Below are 19,424 nucleotides of genomic sequence, written 5' to 3' on the forward strand. Positions count from 1 at the left end.
TCCAGCACTTCCAAATTAAAATTAATGTTGTAATGTCGGAAACATGGGAACTAAGCTTGCTCGCTGAGCTGGAAGGTTCATTTTCAGATGTTCCGTCACCATACCAGGTAACATTCTCAGTGAGTCTCTGACTGAAGCACTAGTGGTGTAGCCTGCTTTCTATTTATCTGTTTGAGTTTCCTGGGGTAGGTGATGTCATTTCCCATGGTGATGTCATTTCCTGTTCTTTTTCTCCAGGGGTGGTAAATGGGTTCCAATTTACTTGGCAAACTTGGACGGGCTTGGGGGGGCAGGCGGGGGTGGTAGTGTTGGACAAGGTTGGTTGGGTGGGCAGGGGTGGATAGTATTGAATGGGGTTGGAGGGTGGACGGGGGCAAATGAGGGTGGGGGCTATCATGCAATGTGCTGCTGCGTAGTCTCCTGAACAGAGAGCAGACTTAATAGAAAATTCTGAGCCCCAGAGGAAAGGCATTGAATCAATGAACAGAATCATCAATTATCTGAACGAAATAGTGTCCACCCATCTCGTTCGGATAATCAAGATTCTCCTGTATAGTGATGAAACGCCTGAAAATGAACATTCCAGCTCAGTGAGCAAACCTAGATTCAGAACCTCAACCTGAGCTACAAATCTTCTCAAAACTTGCTAACATGGGGACTAATTTGATCTGGTAAAATCTTACAGACAGCAGTGTGATAATTTGTTTGTGTGATGTTGATTTTGGGATAAATATTGCCCAAGACACGAGTGATAATTCTCCTGATCTTCAGAATCTTTTAAATCCATCCTAGAAGCTAGAGAGATTCTCAGTTTAAATTCTGAATTGAATGACAGCTTCTCAGACACTGCAACATTCTCTCAGAGGCAAACATAGAAATTGCTGAAATCTCAGCACGTCTGGCAACTGAGGAGGTTCTCAGGAAGGGTCAGTTGACCCAGAACATTAACTCTGATTTCCCTCCACAGATGCTGCCAGACCTGCTGAGCTTTTCCAGTAATTTCGGTTTTTGTCTCTGATTTACAGTATCCACAGTTCTTTCAGTTGTTTTTAACATTCTCTCAGTACTGCACTTGGTGTATCACTCTGAATTCTTTGTGCTCAAGTGGAAAGAGACGCAGGTCACAACCTTCTGACTGAACCAACGACCTCCTGACTCAGGGCAGTCCGGTGGTATTAACCTGAATGGAATCATCCCAGAATGGAGAGGATATGGAGAGGAACTGAGAGGAGAATGGACCTTCTCGTCAAAAGGAAGAAGGCAGCTTATGTAAGGTGGAGGAAGCAAGAGTCTAGCACAGTTTTAGAGGACTACAGGCTTGCTAGAAAGGAGCTCAGAAATGGACTGAGGAGAGCCAGGAGGGGGCACAAAAAAGGCTTGGCAGGAAGGATTAGGGAGAACCCAAAGGCGTTTTACTCATACTTGAGGAATAAGAGAATGATCAGGGAGAAGGTAGGGCCGATCAGGGAGAGCGGAGGGAACTTGTGCGTGGAGTCTGAGCAGATAGGGGAAGCCCTGAATGAGTTTCTTGCTTCGGTTTTCACTAAGGAAAGGGAACTTGTTGTGAATGAGAACTTTGAGGTGCCGGGAAGTAGGCTTGAACAGATCAAGATTAATGAAGTTGACGTGCTGGAAATTTTGGCAAATATTAAGATTGATTAGTCCCCAGGGCCAGACCAGATTTATCTTAGGTTTCTTCGGGAAGCGAAAAAGGAGATTGCTAAGCCGCTGACGAAGATCTTTGCCTCCTCACTCTCCACAGGAATCGTACCGGAGGATTGGAGGGAGGCGAATGTTGTTCCTCTTTTCATGAAGGGGAGCAGGGAAATCCCTGGTAATTACAGACCAGTCAGTCTTATGTCTGTGGTCAGCAAGGTTTTGGAAAGAATTCTGAGGGATAGGATTTATGACTATTTGGAAAAGCATAGAGTGATTATAGACAATAGACAATAGATGCAGGAGTAGGCCATTTGGCCCTTCGAGCCAGAACGACCATTCATTATGATCATGGCTGATCATCCACAATCAATTTCCTGTTCCAGCCTTATCCCCATAACCCTTGATTCCACTATCTTTAAGAGCTCTACCCATCTCTTTCTTGAAGGTATCCAGAGACTTGGCCTCCACTGCCTTCTGGGGCAGAGCATTCCATGTATCCACCACTCTCTGGGTGTAGATGTTTTTCCTCAACTCTGTTCTAAATGGCATACACCTAATCTTTAAACTATCTTTAAATTTTAAAGGCAGTCAGCATGGCTTTGTGAGGGGCCGGTCATGTCTCAGAAATCTTATTGAGTTCTTTGAGGAATTGACAAGACAGGTCGATGAAGGTTGAGCAGTGGATGTGGTTAAAGTCTGGTTGAAGATTTGTAGCTCGGCTGTCCGTTGTTGTGGTTCTGCTCGCCGAGCTGGAAGTTTTTGCTGCAAACGTTTCGTTCCCTGGCTAGAGAACATCATCAGTGTTATTGGAGCCTCCTGTGAAGCGTTGCTTTGATGTTTCTTCCGGTATTTATAGTGGTTTGTTCTTGCCACTTCCGGGTGTCAGTTTCAGCTGTAGTAGTTTGTATGTGGGGTCCAGGTCGATGTGTCTGTTGATGGATGTTCTTGCTGCTTCCGGGTGTCAGTTTCAGCTGTAGTGGTTTGTATATGGGGTCCAGGTCCATGTGTCTGTTAATGGAGTTTGTGGATGAATGCCATGCCTCTAGGAATTCCCTGGCTGTTCTCTGTCTGGCTTGTCCTATGATGGTAGTGTTTTCCCAGTCAAATTCATGTTCCTGGTTGTCTGAGTGTATGGCTACTAGGGATAGCTGGTCGTGTCGTTTTGTGGCTAGCTGATGTTCATGGATGCGGATTGTTAGCTGTCTTCCTGTTTGTGTTTTGTGCAGTCCTTGCATGGTATTTTGTAAACTACGTTAGTTTGGCTCGTGCTGGCTATTGGGTCCTTTGTTCTAGTGAGTTGTTGTCTGAGTGTGGAAGTTGGCTTGTGTGCTGTTATGAGTCCTAAGCGTCTCAGAACTGACAGCCAGACTACTGCGACCCTTAGGACTCATAACAGCACACAAGCCAACATCCACACTCAGACAACAACTCACTAGAACAAAGGACCCAATAGCCAGCACGAGCCAAACTAACGTAGTTTACAAAATACCATGCAAGGACTGCACAAAACACTATATAGGACAAACAGGAAGACAGCTAACAATCCGCATCCATGAACATCAGCTAGCCACAAAACGACACGACCAGCTATCCCTAGTAACCATACACTCAGACAACCAGGAACATGAATTTGACTGGGAAAACACTTCCATCATAGGACAAGCCAGACAGAGAACAGCCAGGGAATTCCTAGAGGCATGGCATTCATCCACAAACTCCATTAACAGACACATGGACCTGGACCCCATATACAAACCACTACAGCTGAAACTGACACCCGGAAGCGGCAAGAACAAACCACTATAAATACCGGAAGAAACATCAAAGCAGCGCTTCACAGGAGGCTCCAATAGCACTGATGATGTTCCCTAGCCAGGGAACGAAACGTTTGCAGCAAAAACTTCCAGCTCGGCGAACAGAACCACAACAGTGGATGTGGTGTATATGGACTTCAGCAAGGCATTTGATAAGGTTCCCAGTGGTAGGCTCATTCATAAAGTCAGGAGGTATGGGATACAGGGAGATTTGGTTGTCTGGATTCAGAATTGGAGACAGAAGGCAGAGAATAGTTATAAATGGAAAGTATTCTGCCTGAGGTCAGTGTTGAGTGGGGTCCCACAGGGCTCTGTTCTTGGGCCTCTGTTCTTTGTAGTTTTTATAAATGACTTGGATGAGGAGGTTGAGGGGTGGGTTAGTAACTTTGCCGATGATACAAAGGTTGGAGGTGTCGTCGATAATATAGAGGGCTACTGCAGGCTACAGTGTGACACAGACAGGATGCAGAGCTGGGCTAAGGGATGGCAGATGGAGTTCAACCTGGATAAATGCGAAGTGATACATTTTGGAAGGTTGAACTTGAATGCTGAGTATAAGATTAAAGACAGGATTCTTGGCAGTGTGGAGGAACAGAGGGATCTGGGTGTTATAGTTCCCTCAAAGTTGCCACCCAAGTGGATAGGATTGTTAAGAAAGCATATAGTGTTTTGGCTTTCATTAACAGGGGGATCGAGTTTAAGAGCCGCAAGATTTTGCTGCAGCTCTACAAGTCCCTGGTGAGACAACACTTGGAATATTGTGTCCAGTTCTGGTTGCCCTACTATAGGAAAGATACAGAGGCTTTGGAGAGGGTGCAAAAGAGGTTTACCAGGATGCTGCCTGGACTGGAGGGCTTATCTTACAAAACAGGTTGACTGAGCTTGGACTTTTCTCTCTGAAGTGAAAGAGAAAGAGAGGTGACCTAACTGAGGTATACAAGATAATAAGAGACCATGGATAGAGTCGATAGCCAGAGACTTTTCCTCCGGGCAGAATTGACTGCCACAAGGAGTCATAGTTTTAAGGTGTTAGGAGGAAGGTATAGAGGAGACGTCAGAGGTAGTCTTTATGAAGAGAGTTGTGAACGCATAGAATGCGTTGCCTGTGGTGGTGACAGAAGCAGAGTCATTGGGGACATTTAAGTGACTGCTGGACATGCACATGGATAGCAGTGAGTTGAGGGGTGCTTAGGTTAGGTTATTTTATTTTAGATTAGGAATAATCCTCGGTACAACATGGTGGGCTGAAGGGCCTGTTTTGTGCTGTACTTTTCTATGTTCTATGTTGTATATTGCTTAGATACAAGTCTATCAGTTGAGTGTTGTCCAGTCTGAATTTACACTTTGTGCCAACTATGCTTTCACCTGACTCACCTCATTACATTTGGATGTGAAGGAGTTGATACTGGTACATCTACAGGGCACACAGCCTGACCCACTGTCCAGATTCCAGTGGTTTAGAGCACAGCGATTGCAGTTCTGGCCAATCACATTAGGCAGACAGGAGCACTGGCCTGTGCTTTGATCACATGCACACTCGTCCTTTGATGGACACTGATCAGGCCTGGTGCCCAGATGATTACAGGTACATTCTGTGCCAAGTAACAAAAAGCATTAGTTAGTAAACGCAATGGAGTAAAAGGCTATCAATTAATTATCTCATTTTTACTCAACTTAAAACATTAATTTTACAATTTGTTGCATGTTACAAATATATTGGTCCCGAACCTGAATAGAATGAGACACCTCAGAACATTTCCAGGAAGTTAGGAACAGAAAATAAATTGCTGGAGAAACTCAGCTGGTCTGGAGGCATCTGGCAGCAACAAGACTTAGGGATTGAAGAAGAAACAGAAATGGTGGAGCAGGAAATAGGCTGATTTAGACTCGAGTCAGGTGCAGATAGAAAATCAAAGAGAGGGAAAGAAAAATTCACTTAAGAAACAGGAGAAAAGTAGAGTGACACTGCAGGAACATGAGTTATCTTGTCAAGTTCAAGCCCTAACTTTCTGCAATGATGGGTAAAGTTTGTCCACTTGCCATAGTCTTCCCTGATCAGATGGCTGCTTTCTCAATAGAATAGTGGTTTAAGCTGAGGGACACCACACCCCAGACGAGGAGAAAGGTTGAGAGTTCTTCACATTAACCTGAGTTGTCAATATATAAACACTACAATTTCTTGGAATTCACAGGAAAGTTTTCATAGAATCCCTACAGTGTGGAAACAGGCCCTTTGGCCCATCATGTCCATACCGACTCTCCAAAGAGTATCCCACCCAGACCCATTCCCCTATGACTCTACATTTACCCCTGACTAATGTACCAACACCCCTGAAACACTATGGGCAATGATGACAAGCTCCCATTTTCATGAGGGTCACAGCAGAATGGCACAAATTGTCAAGGAATTTGTGATAATTCTTGAGTTATAAATCTAACTTTGTTGCCATAAATTGCTGGACGATGACCTGGTTTAGTCATGGAAGACAGAAGGTAGTGGTGGAAGGGTGTTTTTCAGAGTGGAGACCAGTAACTAGTGGTGTTCTGCAGCAATTAATTTTAGTTCCTCTGTTATTTGTAGTTCAGTCAGTTCTACTATAATGCAGTAGTTCTGTCCTCGTGCAATCCCATGTTATAAGAAAATCGTGTAATAGCAGCAAACTAATGGCACTGGAATCGCATTATACCAATACATGCTTTAAAATTGCATCCATTAGAAACAGTGTCCCCAATTCATCAGTCGTGTTGTAGTGAATTCATGTTAATGAAATGCATGTTATAGCAGAACAATCTGTATATATAAACGATCTGGAGAAAATGTGAGTGGTCTGATTAGTACGTTTACAGATGACACAAAGATCGGTGGAGTTGATGATACTGCTGATGATTGTGAAAGGATACAACAGGATATAGATAGATTGGCAACTTGGGCACAGAAAATAGCACATGGGAGTTTAATCCAGACAAATGTGAAGTGATGCATTTTGGAAGATCAACTTTAGCTGTGAATTATACTGTAAATGGCAGAACCCTTAGGACCATGAACATACAGATGGATCTGGGCTTGAAGGTGCACAGTTCCCTAAAAGCAGCAACACAGGTGGCCAAGGTGATTAAGAAGTAGACAAGCAGGAGGCTGGAAGAACACAGCAAGCTAGGCAGCATTAGGAGGGGAAGAGGTCAATGTTTCAGGTTTAACCCTTCTTCAGGACTGATGGGTGGGTGTGTGGGGAACTGCAGATAAAGGGGGTAGTGGGGGCAGGGTGGTGAGGTGAGGATAGGTGAAGACAGGTAGAGGGTGCGATCTGGTTGGTCAATGGGAGGAATGAATCTGGTTGGTGGCAGGGATGGGCAGGGGCTGGGAAGGGGGTCGAGGGATGGGAGGGAGGTTATTTGAAATTGGAGAACTCAATGTTGAGTCCTCCAGGCTGTCGGCTGCCCAGGTGGAAGATGAGGTGTTGTTCCTCCAATTTGCGTTGTGGTTCATTGTGGCGATGGAGGAGGCCGAGGATGGTCCTGTCAGAGAGGGAGTGGGAAGGGGAATTGAAATGGGCAGTGACTGGGAGGTCCGGGCGGCCCCTGTGGGCCTGGCTGAGATGCTCGGGGAACCGTTCCCTAAGTTTACGTTCGGTCTCCCCGATGGAGAGAAGACTACATCGGGAGCACCTGATGCAGTAAACTCGGCTGGAGGAGAGGCCGGGGAACCTCTGTCTGGAGTACAAGAGTTGGGAAACCATGTTGCACCTATATAAAACCCTGGTTTGGCTGCATTTGGAGTATTGTGTGCAGTTTTGGTCACCACGCTACCAGAAGGATGTGGAAGCTTTGGAGAGCGTGCACAGAAGGCTAATCAGCATGTTGCCTGGTCCCGAGGGTGTTGGTTATGAAGTTCGGTTAAAAAGACTAGGATTGTTTTCATTGGAAAGACAGCGGCTTCGAGGAGATCTGATAGAGGTTTACATAGCTGTGAGAGGCATAGATAGTGGGGATAGTCAGAGGGTTTTTCCCAGGGTTGAACTTTCAATTACAATGGGGCATAGGTTCAGGTGAGAGGGGGAAAGTTTAAGGGAGATGTGTGAGGGATGTTTTTCACACAGAGAGGGATAGGAGCCTGGAACACACTGACAGAAGAGGGGATGGAAGCAGGCATGTTGGTGCATCTGGATGATTATGTGTAGAGGGATACAGACTGAATAAGGGCAAAAGGCGTGTTTTTTGGTTTAGAGCACGATGATCAGCACAGGCTTGGAGGGCCCAAGGGCCTGTTCCTGAACTATACTTCCCTTTTGTTCCTTATGTTCTTTTATGACAGATTATTAAGTATCATATTAATAGATAATACCATTGAAGTTCGTGAACTTGGGAATAAATTTACATAGAACAAAACAAAAACCCCTTTGGTGTACCATGCTTTTGGTAGCTTTCTTTTTATCACCTGTAGGGCATGGGCATCGCTGGCTGGCCAGCATTTACTACCTGTCACTAAATACCTATGAGAGGGTGAGCTCCCTACCTGACCCGCTGCAGTCGATCTTAGAGAGGGAATTCCAGTATTTTGACCCAGTGACACTGAAGGAATGATGATATATTTCCAAGTCAGGATGGTGAGTGACATGGATAGAGCAGGGACAGGAATGGCTGTTGCAGGTTCCGGGATTCAGATGTTTCAGTAAGAACAGAGAAGATGGTAAAAGAGGGGAAGGTGTGGTATTGTTGGTCAGGGACAATATTACAGTTGTAGAAAGGATGTTTGGGGGCTCGTTAACTGAGGTAGTATGGGCTGAGGTTAGAAACAGGAAAGGAGAAGTCACCATGCTGGGAGTTTTCTATAGGCCTCCAAATAGTCCCAGAGATGTAGAGGAAAGGATAGCAAAGATGATTCTCGATAGGAGTGAGAGAGATAGGGTAGTTGTCATGGGGGACTTCAACTATCCAAATATCGACTGGGAACATTACAGTACGAGTACTATAGATGGGTCAGTTTTTGTCCAGTGTGTGCAGGAGGGCTTCCTGACACAGTATGCAGAGAGGCCTACAAGGGGTGAAGCCACTTTAGATTTAGCACTGAGTAATGAGCCTGGCCAGGTGATAGATTTGGAAGTAGGTGAGCACTTTGGAGACAGCGATCAAAATTCTGCCAGGTTTACTTTAGAGATGGAAAGGGGGAGGTGTACTCCAACGAGCAAGAGTTACAGCTGGGGGAAGGGAAATTACGATGCAATTACAAAAGATTTAGGAAACGTAGAACGGGGAAGGGAACTGCAGGGGATGAGCACATTAAAAATGTGGAGCTTATTCAAGGAAACGCTCCTGTGTGTCCTAAATAAGTATGCACCTGTCAGGCAGGGAGGAAGATATCGAACGCGTGAGCTGTGGTTTACTAAGGAAGTGGAATCCCTGGTCAAGAAGAAGAAGACGACATATGTTAGGACAAAATGTGAAAACTCAGTTAAGACGCTTGAGGGTTACAAGGAAGTCAGGAAAGACCTAAAAAGAGAGCTCAGAAGAGCCAGGAGGGGACATGAGAAATTGTTGGTGGATAGGATCAGGGTTAACCCTAAGGCTTTCCATAGGTATGTCAGGAATAAAAGAATGATGAGAGTTAAATTAGGTCAATCAAGAATAGTAGTGGGAAGTTGTGTGTGGAGTCAGAGGAGATAGGGGAAGCACTAAATAAATATTTTTCGACAGTGTTCACTCTAGAAAATGAAAATGTTGGCAAGGAAGATACAGAGATACTTGCATCTAGACTAGAAGAGATTGAGGTTCACAAGGAAGAGGTATTAGAAGTACTGCAGAGTGTGAAAATAGACAAGTCCCCTGGGCCGGATGGGATCTATCCTAGGATCCTCTGGGAAGCAAGGGAAGAGATTGCCGAGCCTTTGGCATTGATCTTCAAATCATCATTGTCTACAGGAATAGTGCCTGAGGACTGGAGGATAGCAAATGTGGTTCCCTTGTTCAAAAAGGGTAGTAGAGAGAACTCTGGTAATTACAGACCAGTGAGTCTCACTTCAGTTGTTGGTAAAGTGTTGGAAAAGGTTATTAGAGATAAAATTTATAACCATCTAGATCAGGGACAGTCAGCACAGTTTTGTGAAGGGTAGGTCATGCCTAATGAATCTTATTGACTTTTTTGACACAGTGACCAAACAGGTAGATGAGAGTAAACAGGTTGATGTGGTGTATATGGATTTTAGCAAGGCATTTGATAAGGTTCCCCACAATAGGCTATTGTACAAAATGCGGGGGAATGGGATTGTGGGAGATATAGCAGTTTGGATCAGTAATTGGCTTGCTGAAAGAAAACAGAGGGTTGTAGTTGATGGAACATGTTCATCTTGGTGTCCAGTTACTAGTGGCGTACCACAAGGGTCGGTGTTGGGTCCACTGCTGTTCGTCATTTTTATAAATGACCTGGATGAAGGCATGGAAGGGTGCGTTAGTAAATTTGCAGACGACACTAAGGTTGGTGGAGTTGTGGATAGTGACGAAGGAAGTAGTAGGTTGCAGAGAGACATAGATAGGATGCAGAGCTGGGCTGAGAGGTGGCAAATGGAGTTTAATGAGGACAAATGTGAGGTGATACACTTTGGACAGAGTAATCGGAATGCAAAGTACTGGGCTAATGGTAAGATTCTTGGGAATGCAGATGAGCAGAGAGATCTCGGTGTCCATGTACACAGATCCCTGAAAGTTGCCACCCAGATTGAGAGGGTTGTTAAGAAGGCATATAGTATCTTGGCTTTTATTAATAGAGCGATTGAGTTCCGGAACCAGGAGGTTATGCTGCATCTGTACAAAGCTCTGGTATGGCCGCACTTGGAGTATTGTGTACAGTTCTGGTCACCGCATTATAAGAAGGATGTGGAAGCTTTGGAAAGGGTGCAGAGGAGATTTACTAGGATGTTGCCTGGTATGGAGGGAGGGTCTTACGAGGAAAGGCTGAGGGACTTGAGGCTGTTCTCATTAGAGAGAAGAAGGTTGAGAGGTGACTTAATAGAGACCTACAAGATAATCCGAGGGTTAGATATGGTGGACAGGGAGAGCCTTTTTCCAAGTATGGGGACGGCGAGCACGAGGGGACACAACTTTAAAGTGAGGGGAGGTAGATATAAGACAGATGTCAGAGGGAGTTTCTTTACTCAGAGAGTAGTAAGGGTATGGAATGCTTTGCCTGCATCGGTAGTAGATTCGCCAAGTTTAAGTGCATTTAAGTCTTCATTGGACAGGCATATGGATGTAAATGGAATAGTGTGGGTGGGATGGGCTTCAGGTTAGTATGACAGGGCGGCACAACATCGAGGGCCGAAGGGCCTGTCCTGCGCTGGAATGATCTATGTGAGTGGCTTGGATGGGAACTTGTTGAGGGTGATATTTGTGTATATCCACTGCCCTTGTCCTTCTAGATGGAAGTAGTTGTGGATTTGGAAGGTGTTGTCTGAGAATCTTTGGTGAATTTCTGCAGTGAATCTTGTAAATCGTACACACATTGCTGCTACTGAGCGTCAGTGGTGGACGGAGCGGATGCTTGTGGATGTGATGCCACTCAAGCGGCTGCTTTGTCCTGGATGATGTTGAGCTTCTTGAGTGTTGTTGGAGCTGCCCCCATCCAGGGCAAGTGGGGAGGATTCCATCATACTACTGACCTGTGCCTCGTAGGTGATGGTGCTGGAAAAGCACAGCAGGTCAGGCAGCATCTGAGGAGCAGGAGAATTGATGTTTCAGGCAAAAGCCTTCCCAATGAAGGGCTAATGCCCAAAACGTCGATTCTCCTGCTCCTCGGATGCTGCCTGATCTGCTGTGCTTTTCCAGCAACACACTCTTGGCTCTGATCTCCAGCATGTGCAGTCCTTGCTTTCTCCTTGTAGGAGATGGATAGGCTTTGGGGAGTCAGGAGTGAATTACATGCTGTAGTATTCCCAGCCTGTGACCTGCCCTTGGAGCTATTTATTTCTATAGCTAGCCTGGTAGGGATTCAGTGATAGTAACACCATTGAATGTCAAGGGGCAGTGGTTTGATTGTTTCTTATTGATGATGGCCATTGCTGGCATTTGTGCGGTACAAATGTTCATTGCCACTTGTCAGCCCAAGCCTGGATATTGTCCAGATCTTGTTGCATTTGCACATGGACTGCTTCAGTATCTGAGGAGTCGCAAATGGTGCTGAACACTGTGCAACCATCAGCAAACATCCCCATTTCTGACCTTATGGAGAGAAGGTCATTGATGAAGCTGAAGATGGTTGGCTGAAGAGGCTGAGGAACTCCTGCAGAGATGGCCTGGAGCTGAGATAATTGACTTCCAACATCCATAACGATCTTCCTAATTGCCCTTTTGGCAGGCTTTCTGAGCACTGCCCTGCTCTTGACCCTTAGTCCTGCAGATCTTTCCCTTTATAGTACTTATCCAGTTCCCCTTTGAAATGTATTGTTGAATTTGCACCATCAGCCCCCTCAGGCAAACACACAGATTTCACATAAACAATTCTCCTGATGAAACATAAAACGTAAAATTTACTTCTGCAGCTGCGTCGAGAGGCATCACCATAGTAACCCAGGCGACAGTGTTCACAGCGAGCCCCCTCCGTGTTGTACAGACATTTTAGGCACTGACCCGTCTGTCGGTCACATGACTGAGGATCGTTGACATCGATATTGTTGTGGCACATGCAGGGCAAACACCTACCGTCCGGTAGCAAGGGGTTACCATAGTAACCCGGTGCACATTCTTCACATCGAGAACCTGTCAACAAAAATAAAGCAGAATCTTCAACATTTTACTTAATGATTTACTTATCTCTAACTTTAACAGTTTGTTCTCATGATTTGAGTGTCACTGGTAAGCCCAGCATTCAGTCACCAGCACGATGTACCCTGGGAGATTAGCAACGGGCTTTCTCCTTGAACAATGGCTCAGGCTTTGAGAAAATTGATCACCTTGCTAAATCACTTGAGAGAGCAGATAGAAGCAACTATGTTAATATAAAACAGGAATCAAATGTAAGCCAGACTAGTCAGTGATGGCTGAATTTCTTGCCTGAAAAGGACATTAATGAACCAGTTGTGTTTAGGCCTAGGAACAACTCAGAGGAAGGCCTGTAGTATTGTCCTGGGACTGAGATGTTTGTTAACCAATAGCCATAACCATCTTCCTCTTTACTAGGTATGGCTTCAAACAACAGACAGTTTTGCCCCCGAATCGGGCTTCTTGGTGCCACACTCAGCCTTGACATCAAGGGCAATCACTCTCACGTCACCATTTCTTCTGTTCACTCGTGGGCCGTGAGCGTTGCTGGCTGGCCAACACTTATTACCCGTTGTAGTTGCCTTTGAAGTTAGTAGGAGCCAGCTTCTTGAACTGCTGCAATCCACATGCTATAGGTTGACCCACAATGCTGTTAGGCAGAGAATGCCAGGAGGTTGACCCAGCCACACTGATGGAATAGTGACACATTTTCATGTCAGGATGGTAAACGGCTTGGAGGGGAAATCGCAAGGGGTGGTGTTCCCATGTATCTGCTGTCCTTGTCCTTCTAAATGGAAGCAGGGTTTGGAAGGTGCTGTCTGAGGATCTTTGGTGAGTTTCTGCAATGCATCTTGTAGATGGTACACACTGCTGTTACTGAGCATCGGTGGAGGAGGGAGGGGGTGTTTGTGGATGTGGTGCCAATCAAGCGGCTGCTTTGTCCTGGATGGTGTTGAGCTTCTTGAGTGTAGTTGGAGCTGCCCCCATCCAGGGCAAGTGGGGACGATTCCATCACACTCCTGACTGGTGCCTTGTAGATGGTGGACAGGCTTTGGGGAGTCAGGTGGGGAGTTACTCACTGCAGTATTCCCAGCCTCTGTCCTGCTCTTGTGCTTATGTGGTGAGTCCAGTTAAGTTTCTGGACAATGGTAACCCCAAAGAGTTTGATAGTGAAAATTCAGTGATGGTAACACCGTTGAATGTCAAAGGTTGGTGGTTAGATGGTGTCTTGTTGGAGATGACCATTGTCTGGCATTTGTGTGGCGTAAGTGTTACTTGCCACTTGTCAGCCCAAGTCTGGATTTTATCCAAGTCTTGTTGCATTTGAACAAATTTAAACTGACCCCTTTTCTTACCTTGTGATGGAAGGAAGGTCATTGATGAAGCAGCTGAAGGCGGTTGGGCCCAGGACAGTACCCTGAGGAACTCCTGCAGAGATGTCCTGGAGCTGAGATGACTGATCTCTACCAACCACAACCATCTTCCTACCTGCTGGGTATGACTCTAACCAGCAGAAAGCTTTCCCATTGATACTGATATATTTCAATGTTATTGGACTCTTGAATACCACATTCTTTAAAAGTTGACATGAAGTCAAGAGTAGTCAACCTCCTCTCCTGTCACCTGCTTAAATTATTGGGATAACTGCAGAGTGAGATGTTAAGTTACTACAGAAGATAATATCAAAATCCACATCCATCTTTATAATTTTTTTTATATATCAAGTACTTGGATTAGTTAAAATCCTGTTATGCTCTTTTTAACAAAAAATTAAGATGGGAAATTGGTATCAAAAAATGTTAAATAAATGTTTAGATTTTTAGTTTATCAGTATACTAACTCAGACTGCATAAAATTATTTGTTTGCAAGCCAAAGATTTCTTTTACCCCCTCAAAATGCTTCCTGTTGTTGAGTTTCAAACACGGCTGCTGCTCAGTGAATGGGAAATCAATGTTTCAACACAGCAAGTGAAGATTCTGGCTCATCGGATGGCAGTGACACCTCTGAGACAGGAGGGAAGGCATTCCAGACCTGCTGCAGAGATGTAACAGTCCCAGGGCAGAACTGAGAGAGTTGGCACAGGCTTCCTCTCAGACATAATGGGTCCCAATGGGCCAGCACTCTTCTAAACTGAGCAGGTACCACACGGCTGCTTGTGGGAGTTTGCTGTGTCCAAACTGGCTGCCACATTTTTCTGCAAAACAACAGTGTCTACGGCTCAAAATACTTCATTGGCTGTGAAGCATTTGGGACACTGAGGTTGTAAAAGATATATGTTATATTCCTGAAAGTCTTTTTCCACAAGGTTGTGCACGCCTTTGGAGAAAGAACCAACAAAAAAACGACTTTCTTGTTAAAGCTGAACTATAGAGGCCAGTGAGCCAGGTAATTACCACATAAAGGGTAAGCCATGCATGGCATTGTGATCACTAAAAAACTATAATTACTTACGGTGCCATCCACCAGATCGCTTAACCACCCCTGGGTGTGAGAAACATTATAACAGTAAATTAAGGAGGAGGCTGGAGAAGGGCAACAGCTTGGAGATGAATCTATAGAAAGCTAAATGTTTCAAAATTTCAGTTCACTCTTAACTGCTCAACTCCATGGATATGGCTCCCACACACACCAACTCTCACCGGGGTACAGTCACACACAGGCTGACTCTCACTGGGGTACACTCCCACACACACACACACACACACACACACACACAGACACACTGACTCTTACTGGGGTACAGCTCCCACACACACACACACACACACACACACACACACACACACACACACACACAGACACACTGACTCTTACTGGGGTACAGCTCCCACACACACCGACTCTCACCGGGGTACAGTCACACACACACCGACTCTCACCGGGGTACAGTCACACACACACCGACTCTCACTGGGATACAGTCCCACACACTGACTCTCACTGAGGTACAGTCCCACACATACTGACTCTCACGGGGGTATGGCTCCCACACACACTGACTCTCACTGAGGTACAGTCCCACACATACTGACTCTCACGGGGGTATGGCTCCCACACAGACTGACTCTCACTGGGGTACAGTCACACACACACTGACTCTCACTGAGGTACATTCCCACACACACAACGAGTCTCACTGGGATACAGTCTCACACTCACTGACTCTCACTGGGGTGCAGTCCCACAAACACTGACTCTCACTGGAGTACACACCCACACACACTGACTCTCACTGGAGTACAGTCCTACACACACACTGAATCTCACTGGGATACAGTCTCATACTCACACACTGACTGTCACTGAGGGACAGTCCCACACACACTGATTCTCATTGGGGTACACACCCACAGACACTGACTCTCACTGAGATACAGTCTCACACTCACTGACTCTCACTGAGGTACAGTCCTAGACATACTGACTCTCACTGGGAGACAGTCCCACACACACACACACTGACCCTCACTGGGGTACAGTCCCACACACACACACTGACTCTCACTGGGCTACAGTTCCACACACACTGACTCTCACTGGGTACAGACCCACTCACACTGACTCTCACTGGAGTACAGTCCCACACACACACTGACTCTCACTGGGCTACAGTTCCACACACACTGACTCTCACTGGGTACAGACCCACTCACACTGACTCTCACTGGAGTACAGTCCCACACACACACTGACTCTCACTGGGCTACAGTTCCACACACACTGACTCTCACTGGGTACAGACCCACTCACACTGACTCTCACTGGAGTACAGTCCCACACACACACTGACTCTCACTGGGTTACAGTCCCACACACACTGACTCTCACTGGTGTATGGCTCCCACACACACTGACTCTCACTGGGGTACAATCCCACAGACAGTGACTCTCACTGGGATACGATCTCCCACACAGACTGACTTTCACTGTAGTATGGCTCCTACAAACACTAAGGGGGGAATCCGTGCCATAATGGCATTGTTATTGGAGCAATAACCTGGACCCCATGCTGAAATGCTGAGGACATTGCTTTGAATCTCATTGCAGCAGCTAGTGAAATCTGAACTCAATACAAAGTTTGGAATGAAATGCTAGCCTTGTGCTGACCATATAGCCACTGACCATAGTCATCACTAATGTCTTTAATGGAAGGAGATCTGTCATTCTGAGACTCTAGATCTGTGGGTAATTAGGGATAGACAGTAAAAGCTGACTCATCCAGCAATTTAGACCAGAGTGGTGCTGGAAAAGCACAGCAGATCAGGCAGCATCCAAGGAGCAGGAAAATCAACATTTTGGGCCGAAGCCCTTCATCAGGAATGGAGGCAAGGAGCCTCCAGGGTAGAGAGATAAATGGGGGTGGGAGGAGGGGGGGGGGGGAGGGGGAGGGAAGCGGGGGGTGTGGTGGGGGGGGTTGGAGATGATAGGTCAGAGAGGACAGTGGGGGAAGGTAGCAAAGAGTACAATCCAGCACTGCCCACCTTCCTTGAGGAGGTAATGTAAAACAGATTGCCCTTGCTGCTATTTTACATGCTGCAGGTGATCGAGATATCCACTCGGCCTGGAAATTCTCTGAGGAAGACCTTCCACCCCGCTGACCGTTAAATGACTGCAAGGCTGTATTTCAAACCCATGGGCAGCTCCCACGGTCCTTTCAGCGGAGCTAAGTCATGGTGTTTGGGGGTTGGGGACATTGATTATGTTATCCCATAAAATGCAGAAAGGTGATTTGGTTTGATTTATTATTGTCACATGTACCAAGATACAGTGAAAAGTATTGTTTTGCATGCTATCCAGACAAATCATACCATCCATAAGTCCATCAGAGAGATAGGACAAAATGTAAATTATACTGTTACGCTATGGAGAAGATGCAGAAAAAGACCAACTCTAATATTTGAGAGGTCTGTTCATAAATCTGATAACAGTGGGGAAGAAGCTGTTCTTAAATCTGTTGGTACGTGTTTTCAAACTTCTGTATCTTCTGCCTGATGGAAGAGGGTGAAGGGAGTATAACTGGGATGAGAGGAGTCTTTGCTGGTGTTGGTTGTTTTCCCGAGGCAGTGAGAGGTATAGATGGAGTCAGTGGATGGAAGGTTGGTCAGTGTGATAGATCGGGCTGCGTTCAGAACTCTCTGTAACTTCTTGCAGTCTTGGGCAGAACTGGTGCCATACCAAGCTGTGATTGTCAGAGAAGTGTGAAATGCGTGTGTATGTGTGAGAGAGAGAGAGAGAGAAAGAGAGAGAGAGGGAGAAAGAAAGAATGTGAGAAAACAGCGACGAACAAGGGTAAAAAGAAAAATGAGATGGAGGGAGGGTGAATGAAAAGTTGGATTGTGAAATCAAACAAATGGGATAAAATGAGGAGAGATGAAATGAAAGAAATGAGGGAGAGAAGAAAAATAAATTGGAATATTGTGTCTGTAAAATATTACGTTCTATGAGTTGCTAGTCCCACATCAGCCTTTCATGAAGGTGTTTTAATCACTGTAAATTCAATTACAGGATAATAAACACCTTCTGCTGAGAAACCCTATCAATGTGTCCTGTCTTTCTTGCCCAGCTCCTCTTTACCTCCATCTACAGAATCGCTTGGAAAGTGTAGCACTGAGGGCCCATCACTCAGAGTATGTTCCTTCACAGTCACCTACCTGTGTAACCTTCGTCGCAGTTACACACCACTTGTCTCGTCCCAGGATCCTGGTAGCATGAGGTGGCAAAATGTCGTCTACTGCTGAGGGCTCCAGGGCATGGGCAAGGACGGCACTGATCCCCAGAACCCAGTATGGGGTTTCCATAGTAACCGGCAGCACATCTGTACAGCAAGAAGACGTTGTGAGATCATACTGAGGTTGTAGAGAGAGAATACCGAGTGCTGCTGAGCAATAACCTTGATTAACTATATACACTGCCAACATAATTGGGTTGGAGAGAGGATTTCTAGAATCTTGAAAGCCCCATCCATGTTCCAAGTACATCGCTCAGATCACCAGCCATCGCTGATGACTTATGCTATATTACCTACTATACAGAAGGAATGGAGGGAAATACTAATACTAGTGTTAGAGGAAGGCTTAGGTTAATGATTAGGAGGATCCCTCAAACCAGTTTAATCACACGTCCAAAGTTAAATATTTTAAAAAATTAATGGAAGTTCTAAATCCAAAATGATAATTTATTGATTCCAGGGTTTATTTTTCCATCATTGTATAGAAATGAGAGACAGTGCTCAGGATTTTAAAAATCCCTTAACAAAGGCTTTTGCACATTTCACAAGTGCTTTCATCAGTTTGTTCACATCATTAAAAACAGGAACCAAGAGTCTGACTGAGCTATCTGCTTCTATTACTCTTTCAGGCAATACACTCGAGACCATAGTAATGATGCAAAAAAAAATTATCTTCCCCAACTGCTTTATCAATTACCAGAAACCTCTGCTCTACCTGCCACAGGAAACAGTTTCTCATCAATTACTCCACCAGAATTTTCATGAAAAAAGATGACAGGACTACAGGGCCTCAACTGAGCTGCTCTTGCACAGAGCCAGCATGGACCTTCTGTGCTGTCATCATTTTATTAACAAATCTCTGCTTAGGCGCTCTGGTGTCTGAAGGGTAACCCCAGTCTCTCCACATTAGTGAGGCACTACTTCACTGTTACCATTGTAATAAATCTTTGTTCTTTCTAAAGCTTTAACTTTATTTTAAATCTCAAAACTCAGAAATAGACCCAATACTCCTGCTGGGATCCAGACAGAAATTCTGTATGTACAGAGTCAAGGATCTTATAAGGTTTTCCCAACCCTTGTCAATTTGTCTCACTGGTTTCAAAGATCTATTCAGTTTATATTGCCTCTCCTCATCCTCTCTCTAAATGCATCACTTCATGCTCCTCTGCATTGAATTGCATCTGACATGTGTCTAGCCATTTCACCAGCCTGCCTATCACCTCCTGAATTTGCTACTGGTGTTCTTAGTATTTTTTCCAAACACAAAATTAATGAGAAGGGAAGATGATTTTACCCATTATGAACAAGAAGGCAGGAACATAACATTTGTCAAATAGGAATTGGATCAGGAGTTGAAAGGAAAACAAAACGGAAAACAAATACCAGGAAATGGGATTGGAGTAAGGAATTCCAGTTGAAGAGCTAGTGCCAGCACAGATTCCCAGGCGGAATGCTCTCCACCCAGGGTGAAAGG

General features: G+C 45.3%; 1 protein-coding gene across 2 annotated transcripts in view; it reads right to left on the reverse strand.

Annotated features, from left to right (window-relative positions):
- lamb2 (laminin, beta 2 (laminin S)) overlaps positions 1–19,424 on the reverse strand; it is a 164,703-nt gene that overhangs the window by 44,146 nt on the left and 101,133 nt on the right. For both annotated transcript variants that reach the window (XM_060835292.1, XM_060835293.1), the window contains 3 exons: positions 17,874–18,037; positions 11,994–12,218; positions 4,848–5,065 (listed from right to left, as the gene is read on the reverse strand). In XM_060835292.1, coding sequence (XP_060691275.1) covers positions 4,848–5,065; positions 11,994–12,218; positions 17,874–18,037 — 607 coding nt within the window. The remainder of the gene's footprint in view (positions 1–4,847; positions 5,066–11,993; positions 12,219–17,873; positions 18,038–19,424) is intronic.

This window comes from Hemiscyllium ocellatum, chromosome 14 (assembly GCF_020745735.1).
Source record: "Hemiscyllium ocellatum isolate sHemOce1 chromosome 14, sHemOce1.pat.X.cur, whole genome shotgun sequence".
In the NCBI taxonomy this organism is placed as follows: Eukaryota; Metazoa; Chordata; class Chondrichthyes; order Orectolobiformes; family Hemiscylliidae; genus Hemiscyllium; species Hemiscyllium ocellatum.